The sequence below is a fragment of the Myxine glutinosa genome, chromosome 2, assembly GCF_964187855.1.
Source record: "Myxine glutinosa chromosome 2, kmMyxGlut1.1, whole genome shotgun sequence".
NCBI lineage: Eukaryota > Metazoa > Chordata > Myxini > Myxiniformes > Myxinidae > Myxine > Myxine glutinosa.
Window position 1 is genome coordinate 35,925,714 of NC_136262.1, and position 15,199 is coordinate 35,940,912.

The 15,199-nt window shown below is 45.0% G+C and overlaps 2 protein-coding genes across 4 annotated transcripts in view; one reads left to right on the forward strand and one right to left on the reverse strand.

Moving 5' to 3' along the window:
• BLOC1S5 (biogenesis of lysosomal organelles complex 1 subunit 5) lies at positions 1-7,036 on the forward strand. Its single transcript, XM_068108356.2, has 6 exons — positions 1-44; positions 331-389; positions 2,718-2,800; positions 5,615-5,738; positions 5,987-6,045; positions 6,332-7,036. The coding sequence occupies exons 2-6, from the start codon at positions 371-373 to the stop codon at positions 6,503-6,505; spliced, it is 459 nt and encodes a 152-aa protein (XP_067964457.2). The 5' UTR covers positions 1-44; positions 331-370; the 3' UTR covers positions 6,506-7,036.
• HMGCLL1 (3-hydroxy-3-methylglutaryl-CoA lyase like 1) overlaps positions 6,702-15,199 on the reverse strand; it is a 21,893-nt gene continuing 13,395 nt past the window's right edge. For all 3 annotated transcript variants that reach the window (XM_068108353.2, XM_068108354.2, XM_068108355.2), the window contains exons 6-9: positions 12,660-12,723; positions 7,961-8,149; positions 7,519-7,644; positions 6,702-7,223 (exon numbers count right to left, since the gene is read on the reverse strand). In XM_068108353.2, the coding sequence (XP_067964454.2) occupies positions 7,122-7,223; positions 7,519-7,644; positions 7,961-8,149; positions 12,660-12,723 (481 nt within the window). In that variant the 3' untranslated portion in view covers positions 6,702-7,121. The remainder of the gene's footprint in view (positions 7,224-7,518; positions 7,645-7,960; positions 8,150-12,659; positions 12,724-15,199) is intronic.

Sequence of the window (15,199 nt, forward strand, 5' to 3'; positions counted from 1 at the left end):
CGCGGGCGCCATATTTGCCTGGCAAACGAAACAAGCGAGAAAAGGTAAACAAGGCCAAACAATTACCGTAAGCTTCGATTGCAGACTTGCAGTCGTCAGAATAACGAGATAACAGTGCGAGGTTGTAGGGATTGTCGCGCTACTGATGCTACCGTTACCAAGGAAGTGAATAGCATGACCACGGTGTCGCGCACGGCATCATGGGATAGCTCTGAAGTCCTTCTAATATATAATATATCAATCTTATCTATCGATTATATTTATAGTACGACATTTTAAAATATGCGAAACCTCCCAAATCAATACAACATAACAGCTTTCTTTCCACAGAAAAGAATCACGTGATGTAAAGGCGGAAGTGATTTTCTTCATGGAGAGAATAATCAAAGGTGCGTAAATAATACGAGTTCCCTTACAAAGAATAACATTTGAGTTATTGGAAGTCTAATAGTGTTAGTGATAGTGATAGTGTATCCAACGTTTTGAAAAAGGAAATCACTTTTAAGCCCTAAATGTAGAGTTAAGATGTTTGAACATGGATGGATTCAGCTCGTCTTGGATAAATCACAAACCCCCGAAATGTCGCACGTCGGACGTACAATGTCAATGTGACCTTGATCGACACAAAGTTATGGGAACTTTGGCATTTTGTGTTGATATTTAGCTCCCTGAGGGTGTTTAATATCACATTGATCAAATTCTGAGTCGAAGAGTAAGTAGCCTTCCTTTTTTAAACAAATGAGTTAAAATGACAAATGAGGTAGGCCTATGGTAAAATAAAAAGTGTTGGTGTGCTCTGCTCGGTGTGCTCCATTTGGTGTGCTCGGTTTCATGTGCTCAGCCCGGTGTGCTTGGTTTCATGTGCTCGGCTCGGTGTGCTTGGTTTCATGTGCTCGGCGTGCTTGGTTTCATGTGCTCGGCTCGGCTTGGTGTGCTCGGTTTCATGTGCCCGGCTCGGTGTGCTCGGTTTCATGTGCCCGGCTCGGTGTGCTCGGTTTCATGTGCTCAGCTCGGTTTCATGTGCTCGGCTCGGTGTGCTTGGTTTCATGTGCTCGGCCCGGTGTGCTTGGTTTCATGTGCTCGGCTCGGTGTGCTTGGTTTCATGTGCTCGGCGTGCTTGGTTTCATGTGCTCGGCTCGGCTTGGTGTGCTCGGTTTCATGTGCTCGGCTCGGTGTGCTTGGTTTCATGTGCTCGGCTCGGCTTGGTGTGCTCGGTTTCATATGCACGGTTTGGTGTGCTTGGTTTCATGTGCTCGGCTCGGTGTGCTTGGTTTCATGTGCTCGGCCCGGTGTGCTTGGTTTCATGTGCCCGGCTCGGTGTGCTCGGTTTCATGTGCCCGGCTCGGTGTGCTCGGTTTCATGTGCTCAGCTCGGTTTCATGTGCTCGGCTCGGTGTGCTTGCTTTCATGTGCTCGGTTCGGTGTGCTCGGTTTCATGTGCTCTGCTCGGTGTGCTCGGTTTCATGTGCTCAGCTCGGTTTCATGTGCTCGGCTCGGTGTGCTTGCTTTCATGTGCTCGGTTCGGTGTGCTCGGTTTCATGTGCTCTGCTCGGTGTGCTCGGTTTCATGTGCTCTGCTCGGTGTGCTCGGTTTCATGTGCTCTGCTCGGAGTGCTCGGCTCGGTGTGCTCGGTTTCATGTGCTCGGCTCGGTGTGCTCGGTTTCATGTGCTCGGCTCGGTGTGCTCGGTTTCATGTGCTCTGCTCGGAGTGCTTGGATGAACTGCGAATGTTAAATCGTTTGGGTTGCTTAAAATAATGTTGAGAAATTCATGTCCCTGTCAAGGGCTCACAGGATGTCCTGCAGGTACACACACTCACTTCTGAGCTGTCTCGCCTGCATCGAATTCCGAGCCAGCTATAAACTGTCATCCTGGTGTTTCACAGGCAGGGTGATTCATCAGTGTGTGCCATCCCTCGGATGGACGTTAAACTGGGCGTCCCGTCTGCTGGATTAGTTGGTGGATGTCAAAGATCTCACGGTGTCCTTCACCAAGAGTCAGCGAGCTATCTCGGGCACCATGGAGAAATTACATATTCCTGCCCTAATCAGCAGAGGGCACTGCATCAAGTGGCACAGCTGTGCCCACAGCCAGTGATGCTGCCCCACATCCCTGTGCTGCATGGGAACGAAGAAGATAACCCTCTCAAAAGTGCAGTTGACACCTTGTGGGTCATGATTTTTCTTAATGAGACAAGGTGCTCAATCCTATACTCCATTTTTTTTTTTTTTTTTTTGTATACAAGATCGAGGCTCGTGAAAGAGCTAACATTAATCACACAAACTGAAAGATTCAACCAGTATATTGGGCAAAATAAAGTTATTTATAAATATTTTTGCATGATCATTTCGGTTCACTTTTACATAAAATAGCGAGCTTAACATTCCCTGTGACAGATGACATACTCCATGATGCAGTACCTACCACACACAAACTTAAAGTGATTATCCTCTCTGCCAAAGCAAAGCAGCGGCACAAGCTCGGTACCTGTATGCTGTAAGACCGACTACTGTATCGACTTTAACAAATTCTCAGTCGTATAGATTAATGTAAACTTTTATTTGGACATTAAAGATGAGTTTCTGCAGTTTAAGTGGTCAGCTTTGCACGCCGAGTTTGAGTCCATTCGTAATTTGTTGAATGCTGGATGTCTCAGCTTCACATTTCTTGATATGGACGAATTTTCTGTCATCTGATTGATCAGCTCAATGTGTGCAGATGTTGGTGAGATCCACAGCCGTTTATTGGACCACAAGGTCTTTACACAAGGACATACAAGGTTCTTTGTCAAGGAGTTTGAGGTCAGTGCCTGCAGCTGTAAGATGACTGGCTACCATTGGTGGGTCAATTGAAATAGAGTTGAGGTGTCACTCTTCATTTGAGTGTTTCCTGTAAATAAACTCGGTAATGGTACAAAACAACCTGTCGCTTGTCACATGACCCCTTCCCCCTAACTGCACGTATGCTGTCATCGTACACGTAAACAATATCATATATATGATACACATGACTACAATAACATGCTTACAATTTAAGCTTTTACTTTCATTGTACATTTACATTTGTCCAACTTTAACAATGGCTTTATAGCCTGGTGGTGGCTTACCGGTTAGGAGATGGCTGGCTTAAGATCTTAGGGTGTTGAGTTTGAGCCCCTGTCGTGCCCTTGAAATAAACACCAGGTGGGTCGACTCAGCCCTTTCTCCTTTCGAGGTCGGCAAAATGAGTACGAACTTACTGGTAACAGGGGCACTGCATCAGCGGCACAGCCACGCTTCCAGAAAGTGATGTAACCTGCAACGAAACAACAACAATGGCTACAGCTATGGGGTACGCCTTGTCACGGTGGTTGTACACAAGACACAACAAAGAACTGTTAGACGAGACAACCACAGCCACTGATCTTTGGGGAAAGTGTCGTCACCTCCATGGGCATTCTAGGTACCGGCGACGCCACCACAATGGTGTCGCATTTCACGTCGCACTCGTTGGCGCATTTCCGAAGGAGGAATTTCCCCCTCCCCACAGATGCCAAACTATGGGGGTTGTCTGTGCCCTTATCCTTTTAAATGTTGAACGTCAAGCAAGGAAGCAGCACGGAGCATTTTTTTTTTTTTTTTAATCTTTGGTATGACCCAGCCGGGGTTTGACCCACCGACCTCAGACTTGGACCCAGAAGTCAGTCATTGCTTTTGTTGGAACTTGATCTCGAGTCTGCCATCAGTTGATTTATCGAGATCCTTTTTCTTCCTTCACAGGTCTCATGGCATGGGCAACGCAGGAAAGTCCACAAATAGATTCATGACCCAGCTGTACCTTCACAGAATTGTCCAGCACCTCCACAATGGTGGGCATGCCTTTGGCAGTGAGGGCTCCTCTATAAGCTAATATATTATTCAGTGCACCAATGTCACATTGGGAGCAACAGCTCAAATATGCGTCACGAATCCACTCGGCCTACCATTCAATGCCTTCGCTCTATGGTGCAGATGCCAGTGCATTATGAGCAATCAACACCACGTTATCCCCGTATTGGACAATCAGAGCATCTGGAAGATCTTCTCATCTGTACTTTGGTAGGCAGCGACTCGATTGAATAACACGATCGCAAATCCTGTCCACCTCCCTCCTCCTATGGACAGAACACGACATATGTACAGTATATGCAAAAGAACATACAAGTTGAACTCCATCTTATGATTATTATTGAGCAGTATCCACCAAAGGACACAATCCCGACAAAGGGGTTGGAATTTCCACAGTTGCACCTGCATATGCTTACTTTGGAAACTGCCAATATAAACTACTTGGTTTATCATAGTGAAATTATAAACTTGACATTTAACACCTTAATCGATCCAACACAATGAAAAGTCTGTTTATTATGATGATGATGTCGATTCTCCTCGGGCAATGATGGCATTGCCTTTCAATGGCAAAAGGGTCGCTACTCCTCTCCGTCCCTCTGCTGGCCGTTGGGGAATACACCCTCTTCCGCCCGTGCTGTTGGAGTTGACTGGACTCTCATCCACCAGATGTGCAGAGCCAACTGCCATTTAAACCGCATGGCTGCGGACCGTTACCCTGATAAGGGGGGCTGACAGGTACTACACTTTGCCCACAGGTTATTACGTCCACCACCGAAGGTTTTCACCTGTCTGTCTGTCTGTGAACATCTCAAAAAGGTTGTGGACGGATTCGGAAGAAATTTGGTAGTGCATGTGACAAGGACGAAATGATTCGATTTTGGTGAAGATCAGGATTCGGATCCGTCTAGTAGAATTTTAAAGCGATTCTTCATCATTGGGAGATAGGGCCAAAAACGATATATAGTAGGACATCTCAAAAAGTTGTGGACGAGTTATGACTAAACTTGGGGGACGAATTGGTTCGGTGACAAGAAGAAGCCGATTTGATTTTGGTTCGGGTCCGAATCCAGATCCGGTCTGTCAGTGGGATACAAAACAAACTGTTCAGCCTGGCGGAGGTATGCAATCCACCGAGTGTCGTTCTAATTTCTTAGTGCATTTCAAATTAAACAAGCTTAAGACTTTCAAAACGTTCTGTTGTTCACCACTAATGCACACTGCCTCAACTCTGTCATTACCCGGAGGGATTATTCGAGTCGCTATTCAAGAAGAGGATTCCACTTCAGCTTTTTAATATATGAACAAGCAACTCACATCTTCCCCATTTCTGTGGATGGTGAAAAACGTCACAGATTTATGGCAATACAACATATGTAAAACTCATGTGTTCAACAATTCTGACATCCCAACATTTGAGCTATGACAGGCCAGTTTAATTACCACCACGATTTCCCACATTCCAAGCAAGCAGTAGTGTTGAGGCGACAGGTTTAAGGGTTTGCCAAATTAATTGACTGACGTGTGGCAGGCATTTTGGAAGAAAAGAAAGAAAAAAAAACCCACCCCATCTCATTTTGCCACCCCACACTGCTCACCGAATCTAGCCGATGCTCGTCTTGCGGCCTCTTTCTCCCAATGAGCATTTTTTTTTTACCTGCCTTGACGTCGGAGGCCTCGCATCACAAATCAATTTACAATACACACGGGTTTATTCGCCTCGCCTTCTCAATTGCTGTGTGGGAGCAGGAAAAACGAGGCTGGAGAGAGGAGCAGCAAGCAGAGAAGCTTGCACGAGCTGTGACGGAGATGAGTTTCACTCTCATTCCCGATGGAGAAACCACGCGCAATATGGCCGCTGTCCTGAGTCGCTGTGAGTTGGGGTCCTTGTAAAGTAATCGCTGCTTCAAAGTTCCTCAATATCATTCTCTTTATTTTATAAAAGCAAAAAAAAATTTAAAAAATTTTTTTGCCGCGGGTTTAGTGGAAAAGGCTTCGTTTTTTGCGCCGTCTCAGCATCAGGGAATGGGTAAAATGAGTCCCCTCAGGCCTAATTTCCCACACCTCTCTCCAACTTCACCAAAACCCTTCAAGCTAGTTCTCACCCCGTCTGTCGTGCAGTGCAAGCCGTGAACCACATGAGCAGTCGGATCCTGCAATGTGAGAACAGCTCCGATGAGGTGATATATTACCAAGATTTTTGAAAAATCCTTTCACAAGCTCGGGTATCACTCGACGTTTGAACTGTGGCTGTAATTCAATGTTGTATTTAATCTTTGGTAGAAGCAAGCTTTTAATCCAGTTTTTCTCCAAATCAAAATCGGTTTTGTGAAGAGAAAGTTCAGCTTGCCTACCGAGGACTCGTTCACTTTACAATGACGAGCGGGTGCAACTGCTGTTGATGTACCCTTAGTGGATCGTAGAGACGAAGCGGTGAACAATAATGGCGTGTTGCATTCCATTTAGAATGCAACACTGGAGGAAGGTAGAGCCCGGAGACGGGTCGCCTGGGAGCAAGCGCTGGCCCGCAGCGAACAGCGGCATGAGGAGGCGGTTCGGAAACACGAAGAACAGGTGGCAGCACTGAGATGCCATTACCTAGCTCTGGGCGAAGAACTGCACACACCCACCGTGTACTGATGCACGAATGAATGAAAGGCGTGAGTTCGTTACATAATCGGTGTACTGTATGCGTCTTCATAATCACATGATCGAGCTGGGTCTAAATCGAGGATTCTGCATGAACACTGATGGAGGGATGTGTGAATTTTTCACATCTTGCTAACGAAAGGAATTGTTCATGTTAAAAAAAAAAAAAATCCATGTTATTCATCAATACGAATAAAAATCCTTTATTAGCGGAATGCAACTACTACTGCAGCACGGCTTCTGAAATGTCACGGGAAAGAAAAACAACAACCGTGCCTTACAGCTATTGCAACATAGGAATATGACCAATGGGCAACGTCCTTTTTTATATATAAATAAACATGTCCAAAGAAGTGCAAATGTAATAAGTTTGCTTATCGTGGTTTAATATCCAAGATGCAATACTGTACTCACAATGACATCTTGGAACTTGGTGGTCTGTCTGTCCTGTTTAACACGACATCTCATGATTATGCCCAGATCCACCATTAGACCAATTACAATAAACATTTGTGACGCTCATTTAGAGCCACTGTTCGTATAAACTCATTGGGACGATGGGACGCTGTTCATATGAACTCACTCTAAAATAAAAAAAACTATGAATTTACAGCTTTGAAGTAGCCGTAGCTACGCTGGAGCCATTGGGTCGGCCCAGAACTCTGCAGATGAAATTTCCAGCTTCAATTACTTTTTGCAGATCCACTCCCTTGTGGGCAGAGCATTGGAAAGAGGGAAAGGAGGAGGTGGAAATCAAATCGTTGCGAGCTTACAATATGCATCACAGCAACAATTTGCCTTTATCTAGCTCGTGGGTGTTAAGGATCCCATCGTGTCTTTCTTCAAGAGGTCCCGAGTCATCACGAGCACCCTGAACAAATTACAACTTTGTGCTCTAACCTACTGGGGGGCACTGCATTAGCAGCAGAGTCACCCTCCCAGCAAGCAGTGATGCAAACCAGCAGTTACGTGCTGCAAATGACATTATCCCCACGGAAACTCACCGTATCTATCCCCAGCCCATGTAGCATGTAGAGCACGTCTTCAGTTGCTACGTTTCCCGATGCTGCTCCGGCATAGGGGCATCCTCCAAGGCCCGCAACTGACGAATCCACAACGCTTACACCCATCTACGATGATGAACACACATCACACCAAAGCTTCTTGGTGTCACCACATTCCATCGTGCATGGCATGACAAAGGGATAAAACAATGAAAACTTCATTTACGTATCGTTTATACTGTTTTCACTCTGTTTGCATCAATCCCCTCCCTGCTAAACACAGCAAAACATGAGAACGTCTCAGTTCAAAGTATTTCTCCAAAACTGTATCGATCCCCTGCTAAGCACAGCAGGATTCATCACAGCACAGTTTCGCTTGTGGTGTGAAAACGGTTGCTATGGAAGAAACCTATAGAGAAGAGGATGACAGACTTGATCATACCTGCAATGCTGTTAAGATGTTTGCGAGAGCCTGGCCATACGTATTGTGGCAATGCATAGCAAGGACGCCGGCAGGAAGCTCATGGAGTACGGCAACCAACATAGCACGTATGCTGCCCGGCGTACCAACTCCAATCGTGTCTCCCAGAGACACCTCATAGCATCCCATATCATGCATCCGCTTTGCCACCTGGAAGACAAGTCTTCAGATGACAAGAGTCTTCAGATGACAAGAGTCATCAGAGGTAGTAGCAAGTGCAGCGCAAAAACAAACAAACACAACACACACACACACACACACACACACACACACACACACACACACACACACACACACACACACACACACACACACACACACACACACACACACACACACACACACACACACACACACACACACACACACACACCCTAACGCCTAAACCAACACCACTTAGTTTTTGAAATATTGCATACACACGCCAGATTACTGAGATGATTGTCATGGCAACATAATTCAGCCAATCCGCCATGATCTAATCAGGTTAAAATAACGTTGTGAGGAATAGACATCTGCAATATGAAAGCTAAATGTTCAACGTTTTTTTGAAATAACGTGTGCACAAAATTACATGGACTGATCGGTCGGACGGAGCTCATTTTAATGCCTCCCATGTCCGATTTTGTCAGAGGGATGTGGACCAAAATCTCATGTCAAAGCAGCTGTACACACAAAAACACAATAAAGTTTGTAGAGCAAACCACAGGCACATCTGCAAAATTTTCAAAATCCAAGTTTCAGAAAACTCATCGAAACAAACAAAAAGCAATAATTGAAAACAACGAAATGACGCCCACATATGACCTGATGAGATCCTATAGAGTGTGAAGATAGAAAACAAAGCATTGTGCCCGGATATAGTACACTTGGGTACAAAAGAGAAAAGACGGCATTGCAAATTGAGATGTCAGTACCCAGCGATTTTGGCCGAAACGATGCAGAAATCAAGAAAATGACCAAATACCAAGACCTCACAAATGAAGTGAAAACATCTTGGAAGCTGAAAAGTGACGAAATTGTACCAGATAGTTGGAGTAACAGGAATGATGAAGAAGAGCCTCACCGACATCTTGAAAACCACCCTGGTAATATTACTACAAATGAACCACAGTTGGAAGCTGTCCAGGACTCGGCAACGATCCTAAAAAGATCCCTCAGAACAAAAGCTTGAGAACAAGAAAACATCACACCTCGGTCCATAGATCATGATCCCTTACTGAAACGGAGATGGATACTTTGAGACTTGAGGACTCCGTTTCACCTTCTGAAACCCCTATATGTAGATAACAACCAATGGCACACATCATTTTTTTTATTTTTTTTTTAGACATCAGCCAATCAGCCGGTGACCTTGGGAAAAAATGACAACTTCCTGGAGCAATCTGGCTGTCAGCGACGCCACTTTTCTCTGCAGTCAGCATGACAATAAAGCAGAAATCAAACCCCTTCCATCCTCCTCTCGCACTTCCTCAACTAAGGGATGACAGCACACAGGCTTTGTCCATGTTCTATCCTCTAAATGCTGAGCGTCACGTGATGAAGCTTCACATACAGTAATACACTGAGTTTCGTCTCCCTTTTTTAAAGTCGTCACATTATTAATACCACGACCCAATTTGTGGAACCTCAACTCACACTTGTCACTTTAAAGCCATACCTTTTATTCTTGAGCATTTTCAGAACTTAAGACTGATAAAGATGTGAGAATACATCGCAAAAGTACTAAATCGGGAGGGAGATCGCAAAATCGCCAAAAGAACTGCTGTACTTTGCTTCACACATAAAGAAATGCACTGCACTGTAGATTGGCAATCAGGCATAGTAAAAGTGTTACCTTGGAAGTGAAATTAGATGTTAATCGTTGAATGGATGCCACTTCCAGAAGAGGTTTATTTTTATTTAAATATGTCTGGTAATTGTTTTTTTATATATATGTATGTGTACTTGAATATAACTGTCATTAACCAAAAAAAGGGTAGTATCATACGTAACAAGCGTTACGCCTAGGTCCCCCGTCGGTGAAGTGATGCTAGTTGACAAAGTGGAAGACGCAAGGTGGCCATCTTGGATTTTGACGTGGCGACCCAATTTTCAATAGTGTTCTTCCTTATGCGTAGATACACCCACACACCAGATTAGAAGTTGGTACTTCGTTTATATTTCAAGATATTCCGCTCACAAGGTTCAGACATACATGGCGGCGGCCATCTTGGATTTTGACGTGGCGACCCAATTTTCAATAGCGTTCTTCCTTATGCCAAGTTGCACCCACAAACCAAATTAGAATTCGGCCCTTCGCTTACACACGCATGCACGTACGCACGCACACACACACGCACGGAGGGGAAAACCATAGTTCCCCTTTCGCTCCACGGTGCGACGGGAAACAAAAAGTGAAATATAATACCTGAAGTGGCGACCTTAGGAACGCATCCCTATCTTATTCCATTAATTATTGTGAGAAAAATTGCTTTTAGGTTTTGATATTTGTCGCACCCAACAAGAATGCATCGTCAATGTAAACACAGGTCTAACTATCACTTTTAAAGTACTGCACCGCAAAAGTGGAAAACTTTGCACTACATCAATTTTCGTGCATTTCGTGCTACAATGGAGAAGCGCAAATTTAACAACTCGTGAATATATTTGCCTTTTTAATAGTAATTGCACGACCAGGGCACACAAAGAATGTGTGTGCCGTACTGTTACGGATTCGTCACTTCCGTTGTTGTGGTTTTCATCCACTGTAAACATTTTTGATTCCATGTATTATTATTATTGTTGTTTGAGGGAAATAGCAATTATTATTGTCAAAAGGTCAATGATTTAAATAAAACAGGAACCGGACGGCGACGAAGAGGAAGAGGAGAAAAAGAAGGCGGAGCGAGTGGAGTCGGACAAGAAGCATCGTCGCTTCGAGGTCTAGAGCGAACGATGGCGAGCAAGAGTCACGAGTGAACTTTGGGTTTCCCAGGAAAGGGATTCCTGCGACAGAGTTGTTATCGCTGTGACATATCAACCTGCGTGTCAGGTTGCGGTTGATTCCGAAGAGAATCGTTGGACTGCCGTTACATCTCGAGTATGGCCGTCGGCCATTTTGACTCGCACGCTATGTGCGTCGAACAAGGTTTCTTTGCTTCGCTTCAGCCTTTGCGCGTCGCGCAAGGTTTTTCTTTGCTTCACGTCAGCCGTTTTCACCGCTTTCAGACGTATCTGGTGTGTGTGTGTGCAACGCGGATATACCTGAAGGTAAATCTGAGGTTTGCCGACTGCGAGCTGTGGAACGTCCATACCCGAGGGTGTGATTTCCCAGTCGCCTGGAGGGCGCCTTTGGATTTCCCAGGCGCCTGGAGGGCGCCTTTGCACATCTTTGGCAGCCGGACTGCAACTGCCAACCCAACGGGATTCTGGTCTCAATTGGACATTGATCTGTCGATCGCTGGAGCGGATCGACTTTGGCTTGAAGCCGGGGAATAGAGACATTGGGAATCTTCTTCTTTTCGCTCACTTGGAGCACAGTGAGTTATATTGTACGAACCTGATGGTACCATTATAGGAATGATATACTATTTGTTGTACAATTGATTACTATTGTTTTTGTACTGTTATTCTTGTGTGATCTTAATACAATACCTGTTGGTTTGTAACAATTGGTGTGGCTTCACCATAGATCTTTGACATACAGAATAACACATTTTTCTGCCGTGACTCCTCTCGGGGCTCGGAGGTACACCGTGACCAGGGGGTCGGGGAGGAGCACGTAACAGTACTTATATAGTTACCAGTCGTTCAGTCGTGAGTAGAAAGCAACAATGCTTGGCTATCACATGGAGTGTAGGTCTACGCGGTTCGCAACTAAAGTACCATACTTCAGCATCCACAATTCAAGGTAAAATGTGCTTCATCGTTTGTGAGCAAATTTCAAAAGACGACGAACTTCAATGTTTCCTGAAACCTGCAAGTTTGTTTAAAGCAGGGCTTGATGCACCGTCTGTCCATGCCGCAAATGAGGAAACATTGAAAGCTTGTATGGGTGAACTTCCCATACTAGCTTGTGAGACAGCAATGCCTAGGCCGGTGAATAAATGAATGAATAAAAATATCCAATGCTCCAGGCTGGATTTACTCATCTCTGCATTCAATTAAGTAATGATTTGATGTGCTTTCTTGTACTATATTTTGCAATCCGTATTTCATTGGTTCCATACAATGCTTCATTGGTTTTGTACGATATACACCAGGTTCGTAAACATTAGATTATGATAAAGTATGTTTTGATGCCTGTTTCTCTTCAGTTCTTGTTACACTAAAAGTTATTTTCTCCCTTTGTAAATGTTCCCTGGGGTTTCACATGGTTAACATCATTGAGATTGTCATGCGTCTTGTGCGTCAAGAAAGCTCTGCAAAATTAAAAACGCACAAACACATTTTCATGTCACAAAAGTTTCCACTTTTGTCGTATGCGATATGATTTGGACATGGTCAGAATCAAACTGACGACCTACCAGACTCTGATCAGATGCTCCATCCACAATGCCACAGTCTGATACTCAAATGACAAGGTTGACATTACAAGCTATATGCTGCCCCCTACCCCCAATCCCTTATAATTTGAAAAAAAAAAAAGATTAAAAAAAAGAATCGGGGTTGGACTCACCTCAGCAACCTTTGCCGGGGAGACATTTCCTTGGTAAGGACATCCCACCACACAGGAGACATACCTAAACCAGAGAGAGAATGTAAAGTTTGTCTTTCGATGGCACAGTGGCTACAAGAATAATAACTTTTCATTACAAACTTCACACACACAAATCCACTACTGCATTACAGTTACAGGCATACAGTCATCGCCAAAAGTATTGGCACCCTTGCATTTTCAAATAAATCACCATTTCTTCCAGAAAATTGTTGAAATAAAAATATATTTTGGTATCCACATACAGTGCATTCAGAAAGTATTCAGACCCTTTCACATTTTTCACATTTTGTTATGTTGCAGCCTTATGCTGAAATCGTTTAAATTCATTTTTTCCCTCATCAATCGACACTCAATACCCCAAAATGACAAAGAGAAAACAGGATTTTAGAAAGTTTTGCAAATTTATTAAAAAGAAAAAACTGAAATATCACATTGACATAAGTATTCAGACCCTTTGCTATGACACTTGAAATTTAGCTCAGGTGCCTCCCATTTCTCTTGATCATCTTTGAGATGTTTCTACACCTTGATTAGTCCACCTGTGGTAAATTTAATTGATTGGACATGATTTGGAAAGGCACACACCTGTCTATATAAGGTCTCACAGCTGACAATGCATATCAGAGCAAAAACCAAGCCATGAGGTCCAAGGAACTGCCTGCAGAGCTCAGAGACAGGATTGTGTCGAGGCACAGATCTGGGGAAGCCTACAAAAAAATCTCTGCTGCATTGAAGGTTCCCAAGAGCACAGTGGCCTCCATAATTCTTAAATGGAAGAAGTTTGGAACAACCAGGACTCTTCCTAGAGCTGGCCGCCCGGCCAAACTGAGCAATCGGGGGAGAAGGGCCTTGGTAAGAGAGGTGACCAAGAACCCGATGGTCACTCTGGCTGAGCTCCAGAGATCCTGTGTGGAAATGGGAGAAACTTCCAGAAGGATAACCATCACTGCAACACTCCACCGATCTGGGCTGTATGGCAGAGCGTCGTTTATTTCTTCACCGGAATCTTCCGGAGTTAAATTTCCATGTGCTTTCGACTTTTGGCGAGAACTCCGATGGCCACTCTGTCTGCACCGTTTAGAAGTTGTTAGAAATAATGAGATTTCAAGCTGGTAATTCTCCTTTACTTTGGAAATTTCCAAAGAGCTGTCTCACTTGACATATCACGTGCCTTCGATACGGTCTGGCACCCAGCTCTGCTCACCAAACTCACCTCCTATGGTATTCAGGGAAATCTCCACTCATGGCTTGCGGATTTCCTCTCTGGTCGTAGGCAACGTGTGGCCCTGAATGGATTTCTCATCTTCCCTTCCTGTTCTGACTGGAGTTCCCCAAGGTAGTGGTCTGGGCCCTGTGCTATTTCTGGTCTTCATCAATGACCTCTCCGACTCTCTGGAAAATCCTCTCTATCTCTTTGCTGATGACTCCACTATCTGCCGCTCCATTCCTCATCCCTCAGATCGGCAGTCTGCAGCCTCCTCACTCTCTGCAGACCTGGACAAAATCACAGACTGGTCAAACAAGTGGAACATGTCTTTCAATCCTGACAAATCTCACACTCTTACAATGTCTCTCCAAAAGGACCGACTGGACAACCCTCCCATCTACTTTCTCAACAATCCTCTCCAAGAAGTTCTGTCGCTCAAGCTTTTGGGTCTCACTATCTGCCATGATCTTTCTTGGGAAAACCACATTTCCAAGCTGGCCTCCAAAGCCAGTCGCCGACTGGGCATCCTCCGTCGTGCGAAGTCCTTCCTTGGCACACCTGAGCTCCTCACCACATACAAGGCTTTCATCCGCAGCTCAATGGAATACTGTTCCCCCCTCTGGGCTGGTACTCCTGCCTCACACCTTGCTCGGCTTCACGCTGTTGAGGCCAAAGCTTTCAGAATCATTGGAATCTCCTGCGATGTAGTCAACTCCGAGGGCCTTTCACTCACTCACCGCAGGCAGGTTGGTGGTCTTTCTGTCTTCTACCGACTCCTCTCCGGCCTTGCTCCCCCAGCTCTCTCTGTGCTCTGTCCCCCCCAATATTCCTTCAGGTCGCACAAGATCTGCCTGCAACCCTCTTATGGTTAAACTGCCAAAGTCTAGGCTCTCTGCTCACCTTCACTCTTTCATTCCCCTTTCCTCCCACCTCTGGAACAAACTCCCCCACTCCCTTCAATCCCACTCCTCCCTCCAGGTCTTTAAAACAGCTGTTCACCACCATCTCTTATCTTCCCCCATCGAAAACCTTGATCTTTTCTACCCCCGGTAATTCACCCCAGAGTCCTTGCAGTGTTCATATGTTTTATTCCTCTCCCACCTCCCCCCAAGTCCTCCCTATGTCCCTGCTCTCAAATGTTGTGTTTGTGTCCCTCCCCCTCTCTCCCCATCTTGTCTGCCGCTCCCCTTGTTTTTTGTGTTTCGGTTTGTCTTTTTGTGTGATTATGTTAGCTCTTTCACGAGCCTCGATCTTGTATACAAAAAAAAAAAAAAAAGGTGGTGATTGGTGA

Bases quoted from the DNA above. Each gene is read 5' to 3' on its own strand.
- BLOC1S5 (XM_068108356.2), top strand. The intron at 2,801-5,614 runs GTCAGTGCCTGC...GTGTGGGAGCAG, and splicing joins TCTTTGTCAAGGAGTTTGAG to GAAAAACGAGGCTGGAGAGA. The intron at 6,046-6,331 runs GTGATATATTAC...CATTCCATTTAG, and splicing joins GTGAGAACAGCTCCGATGAG to AATGCAACACTGGAGGAAGG.